The 22870-nt window shown below is 39.1% G+C and overlaps 1 protein-coding gene across 3 annotated transcripts in view; it reads right to left on the bottom strand.

Annotated features, from left to right (window-relative positions):
• tenm4 (teneurin transmembrane protein 4) overlaps positions 1-22870 on the bottom strand; it is a 2228071-nt gene that overhangs the window by 382818 nt on the left and 1822383 nt on the right. For all 3 annotated transcript variants that reach the window (XM_073043455.1, XM_073043454.1, XM_073043453.1), the window contains one exon: positions 20019-20228. In XM_073043455.1, coding sequence (XP_072899556.1) covers positions 20019-20228 — 210 coding nt within the window. The remainder of the gene's footprint in view (positions 1-20018; positions 20229-22870) is intronic.

Below are 22870 nucleotides of genomic sequence, written 5' to 3'. Positions count from 1 at the left end.
ACATGCGCTGAAATGGACGTCCCTCCTTTTTCAGCATTATCAGCAATCCTCATTTCAGTTCATTCGGTTGCAACAGTCAAACTTCTGAGCAAACTGTATTGTCTTCCACCAATTGTACTCAGCAAAGCTGATACTCATTTCTTATCAGCTATTACATTTGCTTTAAAACACTGCTCAATTCATTCAGTATTCATCACCCAGTTATCTTCTGTGTAATCAAATGTGTCTATCTTTCTGATGTAGCCAGCCATTTCTGATTCTTATTTATTATTATTATTATTATTATTATTATTATTATTATTATCATCATCATCATCATCACTTGGTACATAATGTTTATGAACCCTTGAATTTTGTCCATTTGTTGCCTTTTTTAACTCAAACGCCTTTTCCCTTTGTGAGGAAAAAAATGTGCTGTGCTTTAACTTAAAATTCTCACATTTTAAAAAAATTTGAACGTTTCTTTCCTCTTTTGAAGAGAAAATGTGCTGTGCTTCAACATGTAAGTAGTCACTTTGGGTTCATTTTAAAACTAACTCGTCGCCATTATTTTATTTTATAACTTTGAAACTAATCGAAACAAAAACATGGAGCCAGGAATAATGCGTACACTCTTCCGTTTTACTCTAGTGCGGTGCACATATATGACATGGTGGCATAATGACATATGCCATTGACATACTTTGTAAATGTAACCCATAAGAAATTATGCAAGCAAAGAATGCTTAAACACACAATATATTATATTATAGAAATATTACTGAAATATTAAATGCACAACAGATATTGCTCTTTGAATAACATTGCAAGACATGTGTCAAATGCTTAGAAGCAGCACTGAGAGGTTTCATACCCAGACAAGTTCAATTGTTCCCCAATCATCGCTAATAAACTGGAAAATGATCAGAGAACTCTCATCAAGTTAAACACAAGGAAATCTGCAGATGCTGAAAATTCAAGCAACACACACAAAATGCTGGTGGAACACAGCAGGCCAGGCAGAATCTATAGGGAGAAGCGCTGTTGATGTTTTGGGCCGTAAGGGTCTCAGCCCGAAACGTTGACAGCGCTTCTCCTTATAGATGCTGCCTGGCCTGCTGCGTTCCACCAGCATTTTGTGTGTGTTTCATCAGGTTAAATATTGTTTGTATGTGACTTGCCCATAAAACACTTGTGTCAATGGAATCAAATTCAAGGCACAAATATTAAGTTTTCACTTTAATTATGGAGTATTATTGAATCATTCTGAGATACTTTAAGAAAAATACAGATATGTAACCTGGATTACACGCACAAAGTGTGGGAGGAACTCAGCAGGCCAGGCAGCATCTATGGGGAAAAAACACAGTTGATGTTTCGTGCTGAAACCCTTCAGCAGGACTGGAGAAAAAGAGCTGAGGAGTAGTTTTAAAAGGTGGGGGGAAGGGGGGAGAGAAACACCAGGTGACAGGTGAAACCTGAAGGGGGAGGGATAAAGTAAAGAGCTGGGAAGTTGATTGGTGAAAGAGACAGAAGGACGGGGAAGAAAGAAAATGGGTGGGGGATTGCCAGAAGTGAGCGATCGGCGAGCAATGAGATATGGTGAGGGAGGAAAAAGGGGATGGGAAATGGTGAAGGGGAGGGGAAGAATAGAAGCATTACCAGAAGTTTGAGAAATCGATGTTCATGCCATCAGGTCGGAGCCTACTCAAATGGAAAATAAAGTCTTGTTACGCCAACCTAAGTGTGGCCTCATCACGACAGTGGAGGCGGCCATGGATGGGCATATCAGAATGGGAATGGGAAGTGGAATTAAAAAAGGTGGCCACTGGGAGATTCTGCTTGTTCTGGTGGACTGAGTGTAGATGCACGGAGAAGCAATCTCCCAATCTATGCCGGGTCTCACCGATATACAGGAGGCCACACCAGGAGCATCGATCACAGTAAAGTACCCTGACAAACCCCCACAGGGGAAGTGTTGCCTCACCTGGAAGGATTGTTTAGGGCCCTGACTGGTAGTAGGGGAGGAGGTGTAAGGGCAGGTGTAGCACTTGTTCCGCTTGCAAAGGTAAGTGCCAGGAGGGAAATCAGTGGGGAGGGATGAATGGACAAGGGAGTTGCGTAGGGAACTCTGTTTCACAGTTGCAATGATAGGGCAATCGTGATCTTGGGAACCATCTAGATAAAGACTTCTCTAACAAACCCAGGTATGTTCCACTTCTTAAATTTTTAACCAGATAGTTTGCTGTTTTCCTGAATGTATTAGGAAATAGTCTCATTTAGGGTGAATGTCAAGAACTAGATATTAGATTTATTATTACAATCTCTCCCTCCAGGGCTGCAAGAGAATTGCAATGACATCCATATTTCAGGAAGGATATCATACTAGTTAAATTGCTGTGTTACTTTCTATTAAAACACTAAAACAATTGAATTATTGTAATATTAGGAAAGCGGATTGCTATCTCACTTTATGCACCCCAGTTACAGGTAAATATATTAGATTTATTATACCCTTGAACAAAGTGTCAGTTCCCATCTGGCTCTGAGTTGAGGTAAATCATGAACTGCCATCTGCAATCTAACATTACAAAGCAGAAATTAAACATAGCCTGGGAAAAATACAAGGAGATAGATTTCCAAACATTGAGTTGGCCGAAGGGTATTGCAAACAAATATTGAATACAATTTTTGTCTGGCAAGATAAAAATGACTCCCCTCAGATTACAGAAATGACCTTGCAGATATAACAATACCTTGGCATTTGGTTTGGAGATTCAATTCATTCTTGCCTACTTGTTCAGCTCCTGGGTCAGATTATTGCTGTAGGCTTTGACTGAAGAAAGTATCTGTATATGATTACCGCAAAACAAGAAGGCTTAAATCTGACAGATCAGATATTAAGATGCATCTGGCATCTGCCATCACCAGTAGTATAGCTGGAATTTGGTTCGAGGAATTAAATGCTGCTTGTACCAAACATTAATCAGAACTTAATGGCTTCAATTAAACTAGAAAGTCAAAGTAATCAAATTATTTGTTTTTCAATATATAATCTTACTTTCAGTAACTTGCATTAACAACATTTTGAACATGAAAATGCTGAGGCCTTGCTGAGTAATCACAAATTTCAGTTAATGCAAACTCATGTGAGTGGGAATTTAGCAATCATAGGAATAAAAAATGTCAGCAACTGAGGGAAATGGTGAGAAATGTCAATTATTTATTGCTGCCTTCCAAAGTGTTTCCTGAACAAAAGCACAGGAAGAATGCAATTCAGTGAAAATGACATGCATGCAACGCTCTCCTCTACATTAGCTGTGAGAGCCTAGAATTGAGAAACTTGGCTATTAGCTCACATTTGCACTCCTTTATCTATCTAACAAAGATAGACAGAGTTGCAGTCTCACACCTTCAGGGAACTGGGCTCAATCATGAACTGACTTTGCATATTCTCCTTGTGACCATATAGGATTCCCAGAGGTTCTAGTTTCCTTCTACATCAGGAACATACAAATTGGTAGGTCACTTGGTTGGCCACAATAAATTGCCCCTCGTGTGAAGGTGAATGGTAGAATTTGGGGGTATTGATGGAAATGTGGGCTGAACCTAATTAGATGAATGTAGTGGAAGCTTCATGGTTAATGTGAACTCAATGTGTTGAAGGTGAAGAACATGTTTCTGTGCTCTGTGACTGTGTTTCTTTGGCTAAATGACAATAGAACAAAATGTTAAGAAGAAAAGAGATTACAAAACAAAAGGATGATGATAATTTAAAAGGGATTCATTTCATAGAATTACAGAATGTAACAGCACAAAAGCAAACCATTAAGTTATTTAGCTCTGCACTGGAACTTGCTCAGACCATTTTTAGTCCAAATCCAACCCATTCATGTGCCCTTTTAATATTCCTTGTTTCCTAAGTTCTAGTGTGAGAAAACACTTGAGAGAAAGGGAGGACCTGAGACCCATTGAGAAAGGCCATCGCCCTAGTCAAGCTTTATTAAGTCTCACATGGTGTAGCCACAGTGCTTCTCACTAGAATCTGTTTGGACACAGATTTACAGCTAGCTAATTCGACTGTTGTACAATATTGGTGCATTTCTAAACCCATGAGTTTGAAGTGCAACAGAATACACTAGAAGTAGACAAACTAAAAGAGGAAGTGGGAATAAAGGGCAGAGAAAATAAATAAAGCATCAAGAAAGAGTGAAAGGAAAGCGTAGAAGACAAAGCTCACAAAAGAAAAAGGACAGATAAGGGCCATTTGACCAACCAAGCTTATCTTTCCAAAGAAAATCTGCAATCATCCTGTCAACTATCTAATTACTTGTTTAAATATCTCCAGATCCTTTCCTCCACTCTCCGTAACTATTGACGATTCTAATCAGACCTTGCACAAATACTCGCTGGCATTAAAACAGTTGCCAACTTGACATTAAGTGTGTTTTAACTTGAAAAATGCTCCAGATTAGCATTTTCTAATCCTTGCAATATCCTCAGTGCCTGATCAGTACTTTGCATTATTCCTATTGCCTCTCAAATCATTTTGTCCAAGGCAGAATAATCCATATTTGCTGAACCCTTCCACACAGCAAATAGCACAGACCAAGACGAGAGAGTAAGAAGAAGACAACCAGTGAACTATGATGAAATAGATTTGGCTTCCTCGAATAAATCACAATTGTCAGTTTTCCTTCCTTTAAAAGAAGATTGTTGATACTTATCATATTTTTACCATGACAAATCCACGAATTTAACCAGAGCAGAACTACAGCCCCCGGGCATAGAGATTTGCTGCGTAGGGTTTGTTGATCATTTATAATAAAAAGGCAGTGCTCCAACGCAACTGAAAGGCTCAGGGCAAATCAGCTGAATGCGAGCGGCTTGGAGACTGCTCAATCTGCAGAGGCATTCACTGTTTGACAGAAGGGAGAACGTGATAAGGAGTATCAGTCGTTTGGATCATACAAATAGTGTATGAATGAACTCATTGGTGTCTGAGTTTGCTTCTTGTGGGAGGTGACCACGTCTATGCTATGACCGAGGGTAGGAACTTACACATATTTTGGTGTTATTATTTGAATTTCAAAGTAAAAAGCATAGTAAATTCATTGATCCGTCTGCTCCAGAAGGACCTCGTGCCCTGCAGCAGAACAACAAGAACCGGTAACAGCAGGCAACAGCATTTTCCGTGTTTTGTCCCCATTCACTCAGAGGCTTTCCTGTGGCTCTATCGTGATACTTCTAACATTATACAAAGCCACAGAATGTTCTGCTTGTTTCCTTGTCAACAACTGTCTGGCCTGGTTTCAAATGGCTTGCTCTAGAATTTCAGAATGCACCTAGAGTTAGACATAATTGCCTAAAAAATCATCATGGGTGGGTAGAGCGGGATATTCTCTATAGTTTCTATTTCAGTAAATTGGATCACTTGGCTGTCCTCTGCTAACTTCACACAGGGAGAGGCTAAAGAGCAAGGCTCCAGAGATGAGGGCAACAAAGAGGTGGTTGCAAGAGGCAGAGGAGCCGCTACAGGATTGCTTCGAGTCAGTGGACTGGGCCGCGTTCATCCATGGGTCTGAATGAATGCACCACGGTTGTAAGGGATTTTATCAGAACAGTTTATACGAGTGTGATCCCACAAAATCATTCAGTCTTCCCCAACTGAAAGCTCCAGATGAACCATGAGACCCGCAAACTGCTGAGGGCCAAATCAGAGGCCTTCAGGTCTGGTGACCAAGGAAGTTCCAAGAGGTCCAGGTATGATCTCCTGATAGCCATCTCATGGGTGAAGTGACAATTCCAGAAGAATCAACGATGGATGCTCGACAGTTGTGACAGAGTTTGATTACTATCACCTCCTATAAAATTCAGTCAAGTGACATAAGTGACTGCAGAAGTTTGCTTTCAGATGAGCTCAATGCCTTCTAAGCTTGCTTTGTCCATCAAAACATGGAGGAACCATCATGAAATCCCATAGGCCCTGATGATCCTGTGATTTCAGTCTCTGAGGCCAACTAGCGAACAGCTTTCAGGAGGGTGAACCCAAAATAAGCATCCGGCCCAGATAGGGTACCTGGTCAAGTACTGAAGACCTGTGCTGATCAAGTGGCTGGAGTGTTCACTGAGATCTTTAACCTCTTGCTTCGGCAGTCTGAGGTACCCAGCTAGCTCAAGTAGGGTTCAATTATACTGGTGCCCAAGATGAGTGGTGATCTGCCTCAATGACTACCACCAATAGCACTTAGATCCACAGTGATGAAGTGATATGAGGGGATGGTGATGAAACACATCAACTCCTGCCTAAGAAGCAACTTGGATTTGCTCCAGTTTACCTAAGGGAGGACCTGGTCCACAGCAGCTGCAACCTCATTGGCACCACACTTAACCTTAGAACATATGGACCGTAAGGTGCATACATCAATATGCTCCTTATTGACTACAGCTCAATACTAACTTGTGCAATTGGATCCTCGATTTCCTCACTTGCATACCCCAATCAGCTAGGATTGGCAAAAATGTCTCTTCCATAATCTCCATCAGCACAGGTGCACCACAAGGCCATGTGCTTAGGCCCCTGCTCTACTCCCTTTACACTTATTGCTGTGTGGCTAAGCACAGCTCCAATGCTTATTGACTTTGGGAGAGAGAAACCAGAGGTCTATGAGCCAGACCTTCACCATCAGAAGATCAGCAACTTCAAATTCCTCGGTGTTATTATTTCAGAGGACCTGTCCTGGGCCCAGCATGTAAGTGCCATTACAAAGAAAGCACAGCATCTCTACATCTTCAAGAACTTGTGGAGGTTAGCATGACATCTAAAACTTGGACAAACTTCTATAGATGTGTAGTGGCAAGTATTTTGACTGGCTGCATCACAACCAGGTATTCAAAAGCACCAATGCCCTTGAATGGAAAATCAAACAAAACGTAGTGGATACAGCCCAGTCCATCACAGGTAAAGCCGTCCCAACCATTGAGCACATCTACATGAAACACTATTATAGGAAAGCAGCATCCATCATCAAGGACTCCCACCACCTAGATCATGCTCTCTTCTCGTTGCTGCCATTGGGAAGAAGGTACAGGAGCGTTAGGACTCACACCACCAGGTTTAGGAACAGTTATCACCCCTCAAACATCAAGATCTTGGAACAAAGGGGATAATTTCACTGAACTTCAATTGCCACATCGAAATATTCCCATAACCTATGCACTCACTTTCAAGGACTCTTCATCTCATGTTCTCAATATTTATTGCTTATTTATTTATTATTATTTATTTCTTTTTGTACTTGCACAGTTTGTTGTCTTCTGCACTCTGGTTGAACACCAAAGTTGGGTGGTCTTTCATGGATTCTTTTATGTTTATTATTCTATGAATTGATTGAGTATGCCCAGAAGAAAATGAATCTCAGGGTTGTATATGGTGTCATACATATACTTCGATAATAAATTTACTTTGAACTTTGTTTTGATAAAATTAATTCTGAAGCAGAGCAGCATGCACAGTAATTATCATTTAACACATATTATGTTGCCATTGTGACAATTAATTTTGAAGGTTTATGAACACTAGGACATTGGGAAAAGGACTGAAAAGAAGCCATTAGGCCTGTAAGCCTGCTTCCATATTCCACAGGATTATGTATGCTCCATTAGTGTTGGCCATATCTCGTGTCTCTCAGAGTCTAGACCGGCCTTTCTCAACCATTTTGCCCTGGAGGGACCCTTGAAATAACTTTCAGGTCTCAGGGAACCCCTGCGTAAAATTATTATATCTACAGCTCATAGCATGATCTATGGAAATGAATAAACAGTCAAAGTTTCAGACTGAGGCCCTTCATCAGGAATTCATGTCCTGAAGAATGGTCTCGGTCCGAAACTTCGACTGTTTATTCATTTCCACAGATGCTGCCTGATTAGCTAAGTTCCTCCTGCATTTTGTGTGTGTTGTTGTGGGGTATATACAGCTTCAACCTTTTATCCAGAACATATACTTTTAGAGGTCGGAATTAATTCCATACAATAAGGAATCCACTATCATCAAGAAGATTAATATCTTAATTATTGAGTCAGATTACTGACCAGACATGCAGATCTTGAGTTTGAATTAAATCCAACCCTCTGCCACAAGAATAATTACAGAGACGACACACAGCAATAGCTGCTCTTGCTTGCTAACATGAACAACAAACACAAAATCCCATTACAACCTTTGTTGTAAATAAGCTGCAGATTGCAATTTCAAAATGTGTTTCTACTTGAGTGCAATACCGTGACAGAGTTCAGGTGAGGATTATTTTAATCACTTTAAGTGGTTTTTGTGTTTTTCCTTTGGAAGTTTGGTAGTGACACAAAATTTAATGCACCGATGACAGTTTCAGAAAGCCTAAGTAATAGAGGAAGCAGTGAAACATACCAGTAAACAGACCCTTTGTTATTTTGATGTAACATAAAGAGGGAATATTATTGTGCACTATCGCTACATGCATACAGATTTTGCAAACAGTTTTGTGTCTTTCTGCTCAGCCCAAAGACTTGGCCCATCAGACTTGTGTTGACTCTTTGAAATATATCTACAGCTCAAAGCAAACATGATAGAAAACTGAAAGCACTATTGCTACAGGGTGATTGCATCTATTTTCATTCCATATAAATTTGAATATTCTGTACACAACACAGGATTGTATCGACTGCATACATCCTTCCAAATAATTGATGGGTCACACAATTATCTCCAATTTAAGATTAACGAACAGCCCTCTGAAAAAGTCAGTTTCCCAATGAGGTAATAACAGGAAATGCTGAAAACAGTCAGCAAGTCAGGTAGAATCTGCATAAAGAGAAACAGCATTAATATTTCAGGTTAAAGTCCTTTCGCCAGAACTCTTATGACCTGGAATGTTAACTATGTTTCTCTCTTCTCAGATGCTGTCTTAGCATATGCATTTTTTAAATTTGTATTTCCTAGTGAAAATTGATCTCCAAAGTACTTCACCCTAGTTATGCACACAGTAGCCACTTTATTAGGTAAACCTGCACACCTGCTCAATTCATGTAAATATCTAATTAGCCAATCATGTGGCAACAACTCAATGCATAAAAGCATGTAGACATAGACATGGTCAAGCACTTCAGTTGTTGTTCAGACCAAATATCAGACTAGAGAAGAAAGGTGATTTAAGTGACTTTGTCTGTGGAGTGATTGTTGGTGTCAGATGTGGTGGTTTGCGTGTCTCAGAAACTGCTGATCTCCTGGGATTTTCACACACAAGTCTCTAGAATTTACAGAGAATGATGTGGAAAACAAAAACATCCCGTGCACAGCAGTTCAGTGGGCAAAAAATGCCTTGTTAATTAGAGAGGTCAGAGGAAAATGGCCGGGCTGGTTCAATCTGACAGGAAGTTGACAGTAACTGAGAAAACCACAAGTTACAACAGTGGTGTACAGAAAAACATCTCTGAATGTACAACATGGTGAATCTGCAAATGGAGACCAGGAACATATACACCCAGTGGCCATTTTATTAGGTACAAGAGGTCACTGAATGTGACAATTATAAAGCATATTAAACTTAAAAGAACACAAATGAATTAAACTTATGAAATTATATATCAAATGAAATGTACAGACTTTATAAAACTAATATGGGTGCTAACAATATTGTACTAATTTCAAACATATGAATAACAGATAGCATGTCAGTTTTCTAGTTTCGAGGTTTTTGCCTCCATTTTTACAGATATACTACTTTGAATATCAGAAAATAGAATTGCTTGCATTCCCCCCATCCCCAGCAGGAGGAACGCCTAGCAAACAGAAGATATTCTGCTTATGTTTATCTACATCCAACATCCCATGGATTTTATGGATCTCTGAAAATCTAAAGATACCAATATGTTCACCAAGATGAAAACCTGAAGCGTTGATGTGTGTAAACTGCCTTGTCCAATACACAAACCCCTTCCAGCAGACCAAGTATGATTTGGACAATTATAGGCAGATTCTGATTTCTGTGATGTCTTGAGGGAATTGAATAATGACAGGTAAAATTTCCAAGAAAATCTACAAAATTTCTCTTTAACCTCAAAATGTAATCAAGCATAAGATCCAAGGCATCTACCTGACATGATAATCTACATTATTCAACTATAACCAGCTACTTCCACAGATGACTTCCACAAGGTCCCTGGTGGATTATTTTGCAAGAATATTTGATCATTGATGTCAGTGTTTCTTCCTTTAACCTCCAATTCTGTTATTAATAGGGTATTTATTTACTTTCAAGTATCAGTTAAATCATAGTAAATTCTTTTGAAAGGATTTGCTTCCAGGAATCAGATACTTGGTAAAAAAAAAAATGTATTTGGATAAGCAGTATATTTGCTTTATTGTAGTGCATCACACTGAAGACATAATTGTGTGGGTTCTTACGAGCATTCTCAAATTCAGTATGTGTGAGTTGGAAATAACTTGGAGCTGTAGCAATGGAACAATTCTGGATGCTTCTCTGTATATGATATCAATCTATAATTTGCTTTATTACACAATAAATAATCTGGCAAAAGGACTGCTTATAATTAAAATTTCTCCATTCATTTCAACATCTCTTCCCTCAATTACTCCTTCAAGCAGAAACTATGTGTTGAAAATACTATATATTCTTCATTTATTGCTCAAGTAATAAAGTAAAAACATTACTTAACTATCTAACTTTCTGCTACAGTGGACAAGTCAGTATAACACAAATATACGGGTAGCTGCTGCTGGAGCACTCCAGTACTCCGTTCAATGCAGAACTGTCCATACGGAGTCTGCACACTTTTTCTGTGACCATACAAGTTTCCCCTGGCTGTTGTTTTTAACCCACATCCTAAAGATGTGCAAACTGGTAGGTTGGTCGATTACCATACATTGCTTCTAATCTGTACATGAATATAATGATGGTAATAGGATCTGAGGCGCCGATGAGATTAATGTAAGTGCCTGATGTTCAACAGAGACTCTGTAAGTTCAAAAAACTTGTTTCAGTCCTGTATCTCCTTATAACCCTACATGCTACAGATTTACTTCAAAAGATTTCTGAAAAGCCCAGGATCTCTGCCACAGAGTCAGGCCTTTAAATGGATAGAAGTTGAAAGGAACAATCAAACAACCTCAGCGTCATGCTGGTTAATTACTGAATATGCTTCAAGTGCTGTGATCAGAACCTGTCACAAAAAAAAAGCCTGGAGGAACCTAAAATAACTTCTCAAAAGTTTAATTGAACATCTGTGCATCCTGTGTAATTGATTTTTTTTCTCCTCGCATAAAATAGGTTAACATGAGGTAAGGTAAGATGACATGTTCTAAGTGGTTTAAGAACCATTACTAGGGAATCCCTGGACAATACACTGAATATTAAATTAAAAAGGCCCATTTGCTGGGATGTGAATTCAAGCAAATGTATGCATTGTTATGTAAATTTAGTTTTTGTAAAAGAAATTAGAGAATTAGCTGTTTATTTCCATACTTTTAGTGGCCCTTTTGACCTCCAAACTGCTGGTCAAGTTGATCCTGAAATTTGCATGGAGTTGGCTATCAACGTTAACTTCCAACAGGTGCCCCCCTCTATTCACTGAATATCCTTAAAGAAAGGAGGAATAACTTGCATTTATAGAGTAAGGTTTCACCCTCTTTTCAGTGATTTTAGCCAATGACTCACGTTTTGAAGAGAAGTCACAACTGCATTGTGGAAGTTTGGATCCAAAGCAAAGATCCAACTCCGTGATCAGCAGCAGATAATCTTTTTAGTCAGACTGTTTGAGGAGGTGACGATTGATTGGGTCATCAGGATAACTATCTTGCTCATCTTCCATTGACCCAGTGAGATTTCTTACATTCACTTCAGGGAGTTGGGTGAGAGACATGCAAGATGCTGAGCTTTCATTGTGTCTTTCCACTAAACTGCAGCATCAGTCTGGATATTCATTCTGCCTAACCAGAAATCCATGCTCTCTCTTTACTTGGCTAACAATTGTATGGTTACTTGCTTCAGTTTGCTCTTTTCATTCTATCGCTGCATTTAAAGATAATAATTACAAGGCATCATTCTCCTAGCATTCTCTAGTCATTTTCTGAAGCTTAGGACGTGTAAATATATATAAGGGGCAACACACACAAAATACCAGAGGTACTCATCAAATCAGGCAGCATCTATGGTGGGGAATTAATAGTCAATGTTTTGGGCTGAAACCCTCTTGCTGTGTTCCTCCAGCATTTTGTGTGTGTTGCTCAAGGTTCCAGCATCAGCAGAATCTCTTGTGTTTACAAAAGGCAAAAGTCGGTTTCATTTGTACATAAGACCATAAGATATAGGAGCAAAAGTAGGCCATTCGGCCCATTGAGTCTGCTCCACCCTTCAAACATGGGCTGACCCAATTCTTTCAGTCATCTCCACTCCCCTGCCTTCTCCCCATACCCTTTGATGCCCTGGCTAATCAATAACCAATCTATCTCTGCCTTAAACACACACAATGACTTGGCTTCCACAGCTACTCATGGCAACAAATTCCACAGATTTACCACCCTCTGACTAAAGTAATTTCTCCGCATCTCTGTTTTAAAGGACGTCCTTCAATCCTGAAGTCGTGCCCTCTTGTCCTAGAATCCTCTACCGTGGGAAATAGAGTACAGTGTACAGTGTACAGTTATTTAATCTAATCTAATCTAATCCTTTCAGGACTTTTGACTTTTGGAATGTTTCTCTGAGATCCTTCCTCATTCTCCTGAACTCCAGGGAATACAGCCCAAGAGCTACCAGACGTTCCTCATATGGTAACCCTTTCATTCCTGGAATCATTCTCATGAATCTTCTCTGAACCCTCTCCAATGTCAGTATATCCTTTCTAAAATAAGGAGACCATCTGCTCCATTGTAAAGTGAGATTTTCATTAATACTAAATAAACTTGCTAGATAAACTGTATTTTAAATTTAACATGTTTTTAGGGAAAACAAAGGTAGGAAAATTTTAAAACACTGTATTTCTTCACTTATTGATACCAGTTCCACTTATGAATTGATGATAAAAATGGAATTATCTCCTTCAATTAGATATTTAATAAGTTTGTGTTGATCATTAGAAATACATCTCTATCATCTGCAAGATTGCTTGAACACTTAAGGTATATTCCCCGTGAAAATATTGGAAATACTCAGTCCCCACTTTGTAGGATCTGGAGTAGCATATGGCTGATCTGTCAAATGGAACACACTAATTGAAAACCCAAAGGGAGTCAGACATTTTCCCTTCTACTCCACATTGACGTCCAACTGGTAACTGATGACTCCTGGATCATGCCACTCCCTTTCTGACCTCTCAGTCTGAGTCTTCCTATACTGTTACAATGAAGTTTAACATGATTCGAAGAAACAATGCCTCATTTCTGGCAGGCTATAGCATGTCCAGTTGTATAGAGGATGAGGAATGACGAGTTGTGGGTGGAGTTCTAGAGCACAAATGGAAGCCTCTCAATGCCTCGCGTCTTCGAAAGTGCTTTACTTAAGTCCCATTCCTCTCATCTTCCCCAGTCAGGCATTTGTTTTCTTTTATAGTGTACAATAAAATCACTTCTAGAAGTTACCATTGAATCTGCTTCCAGTTAATCTGGCCAGCACATTGAGAGGTTCTTGTCCTAACTTCAAGACCCTTTATTTTGAAGAAATGGTGTTTGGTTCTCAAAACTAAATTCGTTCTAGTATCCACTTGTTCTAACAGAAATTGTTCTGGTAGCCTTCCCATCTTGGAAAACAAAATAGGTTTCCTGATAAAAACAAATTGGATTAACTTTGTTACCTCATAACAAACAAGAGAAAATCTGCAGATGCTGGAAATCCAAGAAACACACACAAAATGCTGGAGGAACTTAGCAGGCCAGGCAGCATCTATGGAAAAGAGTTCAGTTGATGTTTCGGGCCAAGACTCTTCGGCAGGAAGCTGCACTCTTTTACATAGAAGCTGCCTGGCCTGCTAAGTTCCTCCAGCATTTTGTGTGTGTTGCTTAACTTTATTACCTAGTCATGAGACAAAAGATGTAAAATCCTAGTATTAATTTTTATTTTGGTAGCTCATCAAAAAGAAGGAGGGAAGGTGAAAGAGGATGGAGGAGAGGTTTTTAATTACAGGAGAGTCCCCAATTCTGTAGGAATGTCTAGCCAATGAACAAGAGATGTTGATGGTGATTGGTGAGTAGGGATGGTGATGTTTATAAGGAGTGTCCAATGCTAGTGGAGGAGTTCTAGTGTGGGTGAAAGGAGGATCCACTGGTCATTAATGTGGCATTTAATGGTGGCCAGATCAGCACTGGTTGGAGTTTAATATGTTATAATTTTGCATGGGACAATTTGCAAGGAGTCTGCAATAATGTTGGATAAAATGAAAGAGCAATAATGGATTGTTAAAAAAGTCATGATATTTACTGGGGAATGAAGAAATGAATCTTATTTAAATGGAGAGAAACTGGTAAATGTACAGAGAGATATCGGTGTGCTTATTCATGAGAAGCAGAAAATGAACATGTACACACACAAAAAGTGATGATGACAAACCGTATGTTGGTCTTTATTGAAGTGCAGACAGCCCTTGCTGAGGTTGTACAGGGTTTTAGTGATATCACACTCAGAATTCCATGTGCTGTTTTATCCCTGTACTTGAGCACAGGAGCCAAAGCAGCTTTCGATCACCAGATTAATTCCAGGGATGAGTGAGTCATCCTATAAAAACTGTTTGAGGAAAATTTACCTACATTCCAGAAATTCAGAAAAATGAGATGTGATCTAAATGCTGAGGAGCATTTGACAACATAGATGCTGAGTGATAGTTCTTTGAAAATGCAGAATGAAATATTTTAGACTTGGGGGTGGGTCATTAAATACCAAGGTGACAGGAAATCACCTCACACAGAAGACCAGAAGACTATAAGACATAGGAGCAGAATTCAGCCCATCTACCCTGCTTCACTATTCCATAATGGCTGGTCCCAGATCCCACTCAACCCCATCCACCTGCCTTCTTGCCATATCCTTTGATGCCCTGACCGATCAGGCAACAATGAATCTCCATCTTAGACATACATACAGACTTGGAGTTGTGGCAGAGCATTCCACAGATCGACTACAGCAAATCTTTGGAGTTTGATACCTCAGAGGGTCGTGGGTACTCACTTGTTGAATTTATTCAAACCTGTCACTGATTATTGTTTGGGCACTGGTGGAATGAAGGAAATGGAAATGCACAGAATTCCTCATGGGTAGAAATGTAGATGATGTCTATCCTGATTCAGGACATGTGATCACATGGGAGCCAAGCCAGTCACAAATTAAATGCAGAGGAACATTTTCATTTAAAGGGGAGAAAGTCTTTGGAATATACCACTCTGGGGCTGGCCATTGATTAGATTCAGAACCAAGACTGTAAGCTTTCTTGAAATTTGAGGAATCAAGGGATACAGACAGTGGAAGAAAATAGTGTTTGGAAAGATCAGCTATGATCTTTTTGAGCTCTGTGCAGCTACAAAGGGCTGAGTGGCCTATTCCTGCTCCTGCCTCTTTAATTTCATCCAGGAAATGAAGGAAAGGATCCATGATGAAGTTACGGAATAACAGAGTAAGACTGAGAGATCATCAAGCCTATTCCTGGATGTGTTCCCAGTGATACAGGCTTAACAACAGATGGACAGGCACATATTTGAGGGATTCAGCCTTCATATCTTTCTACCTGCTGGGTCTTGTGAAGCTTGTAAATGCCAGCTTTTACAAACTAATCACAAAATTAATGTAAAGGTGAAGGCATACAGCATCTTTGGTACTGTAACCAAACTGATCCCTGCAAATACCGTAGATTCCGGACTACAGAGCGCACCTGATTTTAAGCCGCTGGCTCTAATTTTAGAAATAAAATCATTTTTTTAATTGTAAAGGCCGCACCGGATTTTAGGCCGCACCGGATTTTCGGCCGCAGGTGTCCCACGTTGTAATATGAGATATTTACACAGAAAGATATTACACGTGAGGATTTTTTTAACTTTTAATTAAATCCATATGGTAACAAAAACAAATACATATTGCAAATGCTTTTTTTCGAACCGTGCCCGTACGCGGCTACTTTTAAATATACGTTGCGTATACTTCTTTACTGAACAACATTCCAATATCTCCTAACGACTGGTAAAAAATATATATACTGCAGCCTACCAGGAAAAGTTATTGATACCTTTAACTTAAAAGCAGAGTTCGCTCAGATCCAAAGCCGCTCGCGTAATGCGCTCCCCCCCTCCTTTCCGTTTCATCGCAAACGGCATTTAAAAGCAGAGTTCGCTCAGATCCAAAGCCGCTCGCGTAATGCGCTCCCCCCCTCCTTTCCGTTTCATCGCAAACGGCATTTTCCCACAAGACACCGCGAAACCGGGTGTGTCGTCATAGCATCCCGCGATGTAGTACAGAAAACAAATATAGTTTAAACTAAGTAGGGTAGGTAGCACAATGCTTCGAGTGTTTTCCATGTTGATGAGGGTGAGTACAAATGACTGATTTACAATAATTTAATTGTGAAAGTGCGCTTGATTTATCGTACAATTTCATTGGACCTCTGTGAACTACTCATCAATTTTATTGGTCTACTGTTACGAGGCAAAATGTTTACGAGGCGGCATGAAAAAAACCATGCATTAGCCGCTTCGGATTATTGGCCGCAAAGTTCAAAGCTGTTCAAAATGTGGGAAAAAAGTAGCGGCTTAAAATCCGGAATCTACGGTATATTAATTAGCTATCCTTCAACCTGCCTCCATTAAAACTTGAAACTGGGCAAGATCATTTATGAGATTGTTTGAATTTTATTGGCTGACCCAAACTTATCCTCTGTGTTTTTGGGAGTTGTGATTATTCTGGTCTGTGACCTTTAGGTGATTCCATTTGGGGATTGATTTTCTAAAGGTTCGAGGACAACAATGTCAGGGAACTTTTCCAAAGAAAAGCAAGCAGGAACAGGAGATTGTTTCCTTTCAGTATGTGATGAAATCTCCTAATTGAAATCTACTCCAGCCCAAATTGCTATCAGTGGCATCTGCATGTTTCCATTTTAGAAAACAATATGATCAGAGAAATATATATTTTTTAAATTCATGATTTCCAGAAGTCAAATTTTTAATAAGAGTTATAAGGATACTTTGAAATATTAAATTTCAAGATGAATTAAACAAAGAAAAATAGTTTTTAATTCAATAATGTATGATAAAAGAAAAAAAAGACACCTATCAAGATCAATAAAATACTAAATAGTTAAATTAATGCTGAACTATAATTTAGTATAAGTGCCTCCCAATCATTCTGATCAAGTGTTGACCTCTATGAAAATCAATTAAGTAAATCCCTGGTGTTAGATTCAATAATTTCATAGGAATGTTTCATTCTTTTTGCATTGTTAATAGGTGGTAACTCATGCCATAAAACTTGCTTTAATGAGTTATAATTCATGAAGAGTTCCTGAGAATTAGGAGTTAAGGTATATCTTTCTGCTTAAAAGAGAATTGTAAAATCTACAAATCAACAATAAAATGATATCAAAGGAACAATATCTTAATAATTCCAATGCCGGAGCAATTATTTGCAAAGTTGAATACTTCCCCAATGGATAATGTTGGCAACTTGCATCAGCATAGGTATTACTATGACCACAGACTTACTGCACTATTGACATGGGTATATTGTATTGAGGGTTTTAATAGATCACCACCACCCAGGACATGCTCTCCTCTTTCTGCTGCCATCAGGAAGAAGGTACAGGAGCCTCAGGACTCATACCACCAGGCTCAGGATCAGTTACTACCCCTCAACCATCAAGCTCTTGAATCAAAGGGGTAACTGCACTCAACTTCACTTGTCCCATCATTGAAATGTTCCCATAACCCATGGAGTCACACTCAAAGACACTTCATCACATGTTCTCGACATTTATTGCTTATTTATTTATTTATTTATTATCATTAGTTCTTTCTTTTTGTATTTGCACAGTTTATTGACTACTGCAGTCTGGTTGAATGCCCAAGTTGAGTGGTCTTTCATTGATTCTGTTATGGTTATTATTCTATAGACTTATTGAGAATACTGGCAAGAAAATGAATTCAGGGTTATACATGGTGACATACTCTTCATGTACTTTGATAATAAATTTACTTTGAACTTTGAAAGAATGGGACTTAAGATGATGAGGATCTGGAGTATCATGGTAGATTGAGGCACTAGGTTCATCACAGAGTCCATCTAATCCAAGCTTTCTACTGTTAGTTATAAACAATAGCTCTGTGAAGAATCCTGTGATGCCTTTCTACTTTTGAGCACAGTTATTAATAAAAATACTGCTTTATCTTTTTCCAATTTATTTTCATGTCTCCTGGAAATGTTCTTCCCTTCTCTTCAGAAAATAATAGCTTGTGACTTATGTGGCTCCTTAGTGCCTGCTATTTTCCATTGCATTGATAAAACATGAGATTCTGGATACTTGGATCAGAGATAATTTAGCAAATTTCAGCTGAGATAAGCAGAAAATGTGCAGAATACAGAGTTTCTCAATGCTCTGGCCAATCTTTATCCTTCAACCACATCACCAAAAACATAGCCTGGTTATTTTCAAAGTCTTATTAGTGGAATCTTGCTGCATGTGAAGTGGGAGGTATATACCAGGAACCTAGAATAAATTTATAGAGCAAGATTGTATCAATTTCTTGTCTAATGTTAGGATTTGGCCTGTTGTGTTTTCCTGCAGTTTAACATCAGTATCTTGTTTGGTTCCAGCTAGTATCAACAGCCTCAAATCTTTCTGGCTGTTTATTCAATCTGAGGACCTTGGTGCTCAATCTTGGCATTCAGTTCAATTTAGTAGAGCTTTTTAATCTCAAGCTCCTATGGATATCACTCCATCACTGATGAAAACTTCTTTCACAGATTGCTTTCACCTCAAGGTTTCACTTCTGAAAATTTCTTCTCATCATCTTTCAAAACATAATCTATTCCAGGACTTGCTGCCCGGTCTTACCCTGAACAGGCTCCACAAACCCATTTATCTTTGTCTAGCAACACAGATTTCCTATACTGGGCCATTATCCTCAAATTTAAATTCTTCACAGTCTTGTCCTCTTTTTTTGAGGTATTATCATGATCCTTAGAGTCTAGATTATTGCTTGCCCTATTACTGGAAACCAGCCATGCAGCCATTAAAAGTAAAGCACTTTGTCCTCTATATCAACCCTTTCAGAACCTAAAGGCATCCAGGGACCAGCTCAGAGGTCAAGTAAGTCATATTGAAGCATTAACATGTAGCAGATATGATTGCCTCTATGTGCATATGAAATTTCCACAAAATACAATAATTATACAATCATTGTTATGATGTCTTTTCCCTTCAATTCCTTTTTGAAAATTAACATGCTGATATCTAAGAACTTGAGCATTAAGAGGCTCACTTTTACATAGGAAGCACATGAAACCTGCAGATTGTTATTGATAGTACAAACCAGAAAAAATAGCTAATTTTATATTTCCAATGCAAATCTGTTTAGAAGCATCAAAATAATTGCCCAAACCAACCAATGATCTGCTCAAAGTGGATCAAAGGTCTTGTGGTTTTATGCAACAGCAACTTTTGAAAATTAGGCACTTGGTACGTCTCTGCTCTTTCCTTAAAACTGTAAGAGGTGCTGAGGAAATGTCATAGAAGACAAACGTGCAACAACTAGAATCAATTCAGTTTAAAATCAACATAAGAAGGTATATTTATGCAAGGCAACAAAACTATTCTAATTTATTAGTTCAGTTTCTAATTTTGAAAAACTTCAGCCAACTAGTTAACATAAAATTGCAATGCAGACTCGCAGTTTACTGGAATTATTTGAGGTTAATAATAATTTTGTCTTTTGTGTTACTTGCTATTCTATAAGCACAGCAATAGGACAGAAGGCACGTTAACTTCAAGTAAGGCAAATACAGTAAAAACCAACTTACCATTTGTGGGAACATACAGGCTTCCAGAGTCAGTTTTAACTAAGAAAGAATTGGGGACAAACTCCTCATCAGAGTCAGAATCTGGGGTCGACTGGGTCATCTTATTGCTGAGCAACCTTCGCTGGCTCTCGTTGACTTCAGGAGGAGGGGGAGGGGAGATGTACTGCTCCACTGGGGTCGATGAAGCAGTGGAGCAAGGCAGGGGAGGACCTGAGGATGCAACAAAGAAAAACAAATGAAAGTTAGGGATTTGTACGGCATCACGGACAAGTAATGAGACAAACTGATCTATAGGACAAGTGTAATTGTGGGACTGATGGCAAACAATAAAAGCTGTAAATACAAAAAAGTTAAGTACCGATCGGAATCTGCCCCACTTTTGATTGGAATATTTACCAAATCTCTATTTGCTGCTTACAACAGTTACACACAGTAATGATACTGTACTCTCTTATATCTAGCAGTATGTAAGAGTTGTTGAAAAAACACCAAATATGTGTGTAATGGCATCTCTAAGGTCCAGACATTTCCATCCACCATTACCCTGGGAATGACATTTAGAAACACCTCTACCTTGACCTTAATCACTAAATCAAGACCTATCATCATTTCCAGCATTTATTAAGGCATATTGAACTCACTGCCAGCAAGGTAATGAGTACTTTATTTCAGAGAACCCTGGTGCAAATTCCAGTGCATCGTACACTAATGAACAGGTCTTACATAATATGCTTCAACACTGAAGAATACACAGGGGAAAGCAGTCAGTTCTGAATTCTGCAGGAGAGTAGGTAGCAGTGGAAGGAAAGCATAGGGATGTCAAGGGGGAGAAAAGACCGGAGTTTGTGGAGTCAATTGGAAGACAGTAGGAGATCAGTAGCAAGGCTCAAGGGTGAGCTGGGGTGTCTGGTGTTGTGACCAGGATGGTGGATAGTGTTTGATAAAACTGTCATCAGAAGTACAAGGGTGAGGAACATATAGGTGAATTTTGAAGCCAGGGAGGGGATTAAAGCCAACAGTCAGGATCACAAATGGAAAGCAATATCAATAGCGGGATGGGAAGAGGGTGAAGAGGGTTGGGAAATGGAATTTGTCACAAGCTACTGGTGACAGGGGTCATGAGTGGCGGTGGGAAAGCCATTCATGACCCCTGACACAGGTTCCCGACCTAGAACACCAACTTTCCATTCCATTTAATTTTATATTCAAATTGGATCACCTCAGCCATCGAAGTATTCTTTACATCCTTGTTTATTTACCTATAAATTCCTTGCAATCACTACACACAGCAGTGGACTGCATGCACTCACTACTCCATTCCCATAAGGCAGAGGCAAAATCTGAGGTACTTGGTGTCGAAACCATGGGGTGGAGAGAGATTTGAATATCAACCCTGTATAGAACATACAAGGTAAACATCCATCAGAGAGGACACTGATCTTTCACTTCTAGCTTATACTTTATTTCAGCTGGCAACAATGGCCTTTGGCAGTTTCCTCCCTGCAAAACTTCACACTGTGTTTTCACTAGAAGCCACTTTTTTTCTCCTAAGTGAGGGCAATTTCCACACTGCACATCACAACAAATGAAACAATATTCTGCTAATGCTATTATGGTCAACTTTGTCCCATCAGAGCATCATCTTTAATGACTTTGATATACGCTGCTTTGCCAGATTGTATGATTTTGAGTTAAGAGGAGCATAATCCAAGTTCTCCAGTCAGAGCCTCTCACGTGGTCAGACAAGCATAGTCTGCATTTGCAAGTAAGCCTGTGCATCTCATTCTCCGCAGTGTGAGGAAAACTGGGATACTCATTTCCTTCTTCCTCAGCAAGAAATAAAGAGGAAATAAAGAATAGTCAGATGACTTTTTTTAAAATATGGTGGCGGAAGGTGAATGTGGTGATAAATGTGCTTGTATCTGAAGCAATCTGATGCACAAAGATGGTGCCCTTTATCCACCTTTGTTCAGTTCTAATCAGAGTAATGTGGCAGTAGTGGTGATCTGATCCACTAAAGCTGAAATCAAAATGTACCGAAGAACTTGGTACGAGGCTTTAGCTGCTTACCAAACATCACACGTCACATCAAGCTGAGCCATAGAACATGTAGCACCATCTTTTCTCACATTTAACGCATTTTAATAAAACAAGCATTTTCAAAGAAACCAATCACCCAAAATAAGGGAACATCAAATTTAAATTCTCCAGGGGTCAAAGGGTGTTCCCTTAGCATTAAGCTGCTGATATTCAAAGGCCCATTTTGCTGCCTGTTCATAGGACGTCTGGCTCTCTGTGTGTTTGTGCTATGAAGTGTTACTTGACAGTTGTTGTCAATGTGACTGCTGCAGGTAGTGTTTACTCTTGGAAGATTTAGGGAATCAAAAAAAGGTCATTAAGTATGGCTCCAGTCCTTAGATCTCTGAGCTATGAATACTGTCAAAGGGCATCCAAATTGTATCCCAGCTGGAATAGAAGTCAACTGGGTGGTGGATTTAATTCATGAAAGGACCAACAGAAAACCCCACAAAGTATAAAAATTCAAGGAAGCAAGAAGTTTTGCATTCCAGGAAATGGAACTTCAGTACAAACGCTTTTAACAGCCAGAGAAGCCTGCTATCTAGTGCAATAACACAGGTTTTATCTATAGGTTAAAGTGATTAACTTCAATGGAACAAAGTGTTTTGAAGAGAAGCATACACACAAGTGTTCTAACATTGCATGTTTATTGCAAGTAATGAAGGATAAGGTTATAGATGTTAATCTTATTGCTTCCTTTTACTGGTGCATTTTTTCATGATCAAAAATCCAGAGTGAAATTTGTAAAACATCAAGATAAATTTGCACTGTAA

Source organism: Hemitrygon akajei, chromosome 4 (genome assembly GCF_048418815.1).
Source record: "Hemitrygon akajei chromosome 4, sHemAka1.3, whole genome shotgun sequence".
NCBI lineage: Eukaryota > Metazoa > Chordata > Chondrichthyes > Myliobatiformes > Dasyatidae > Hemitrygon > Hemitrygon akajei.
This window is presented reverse-complemented; position numbering and strand designations above follow the sequence as displayed.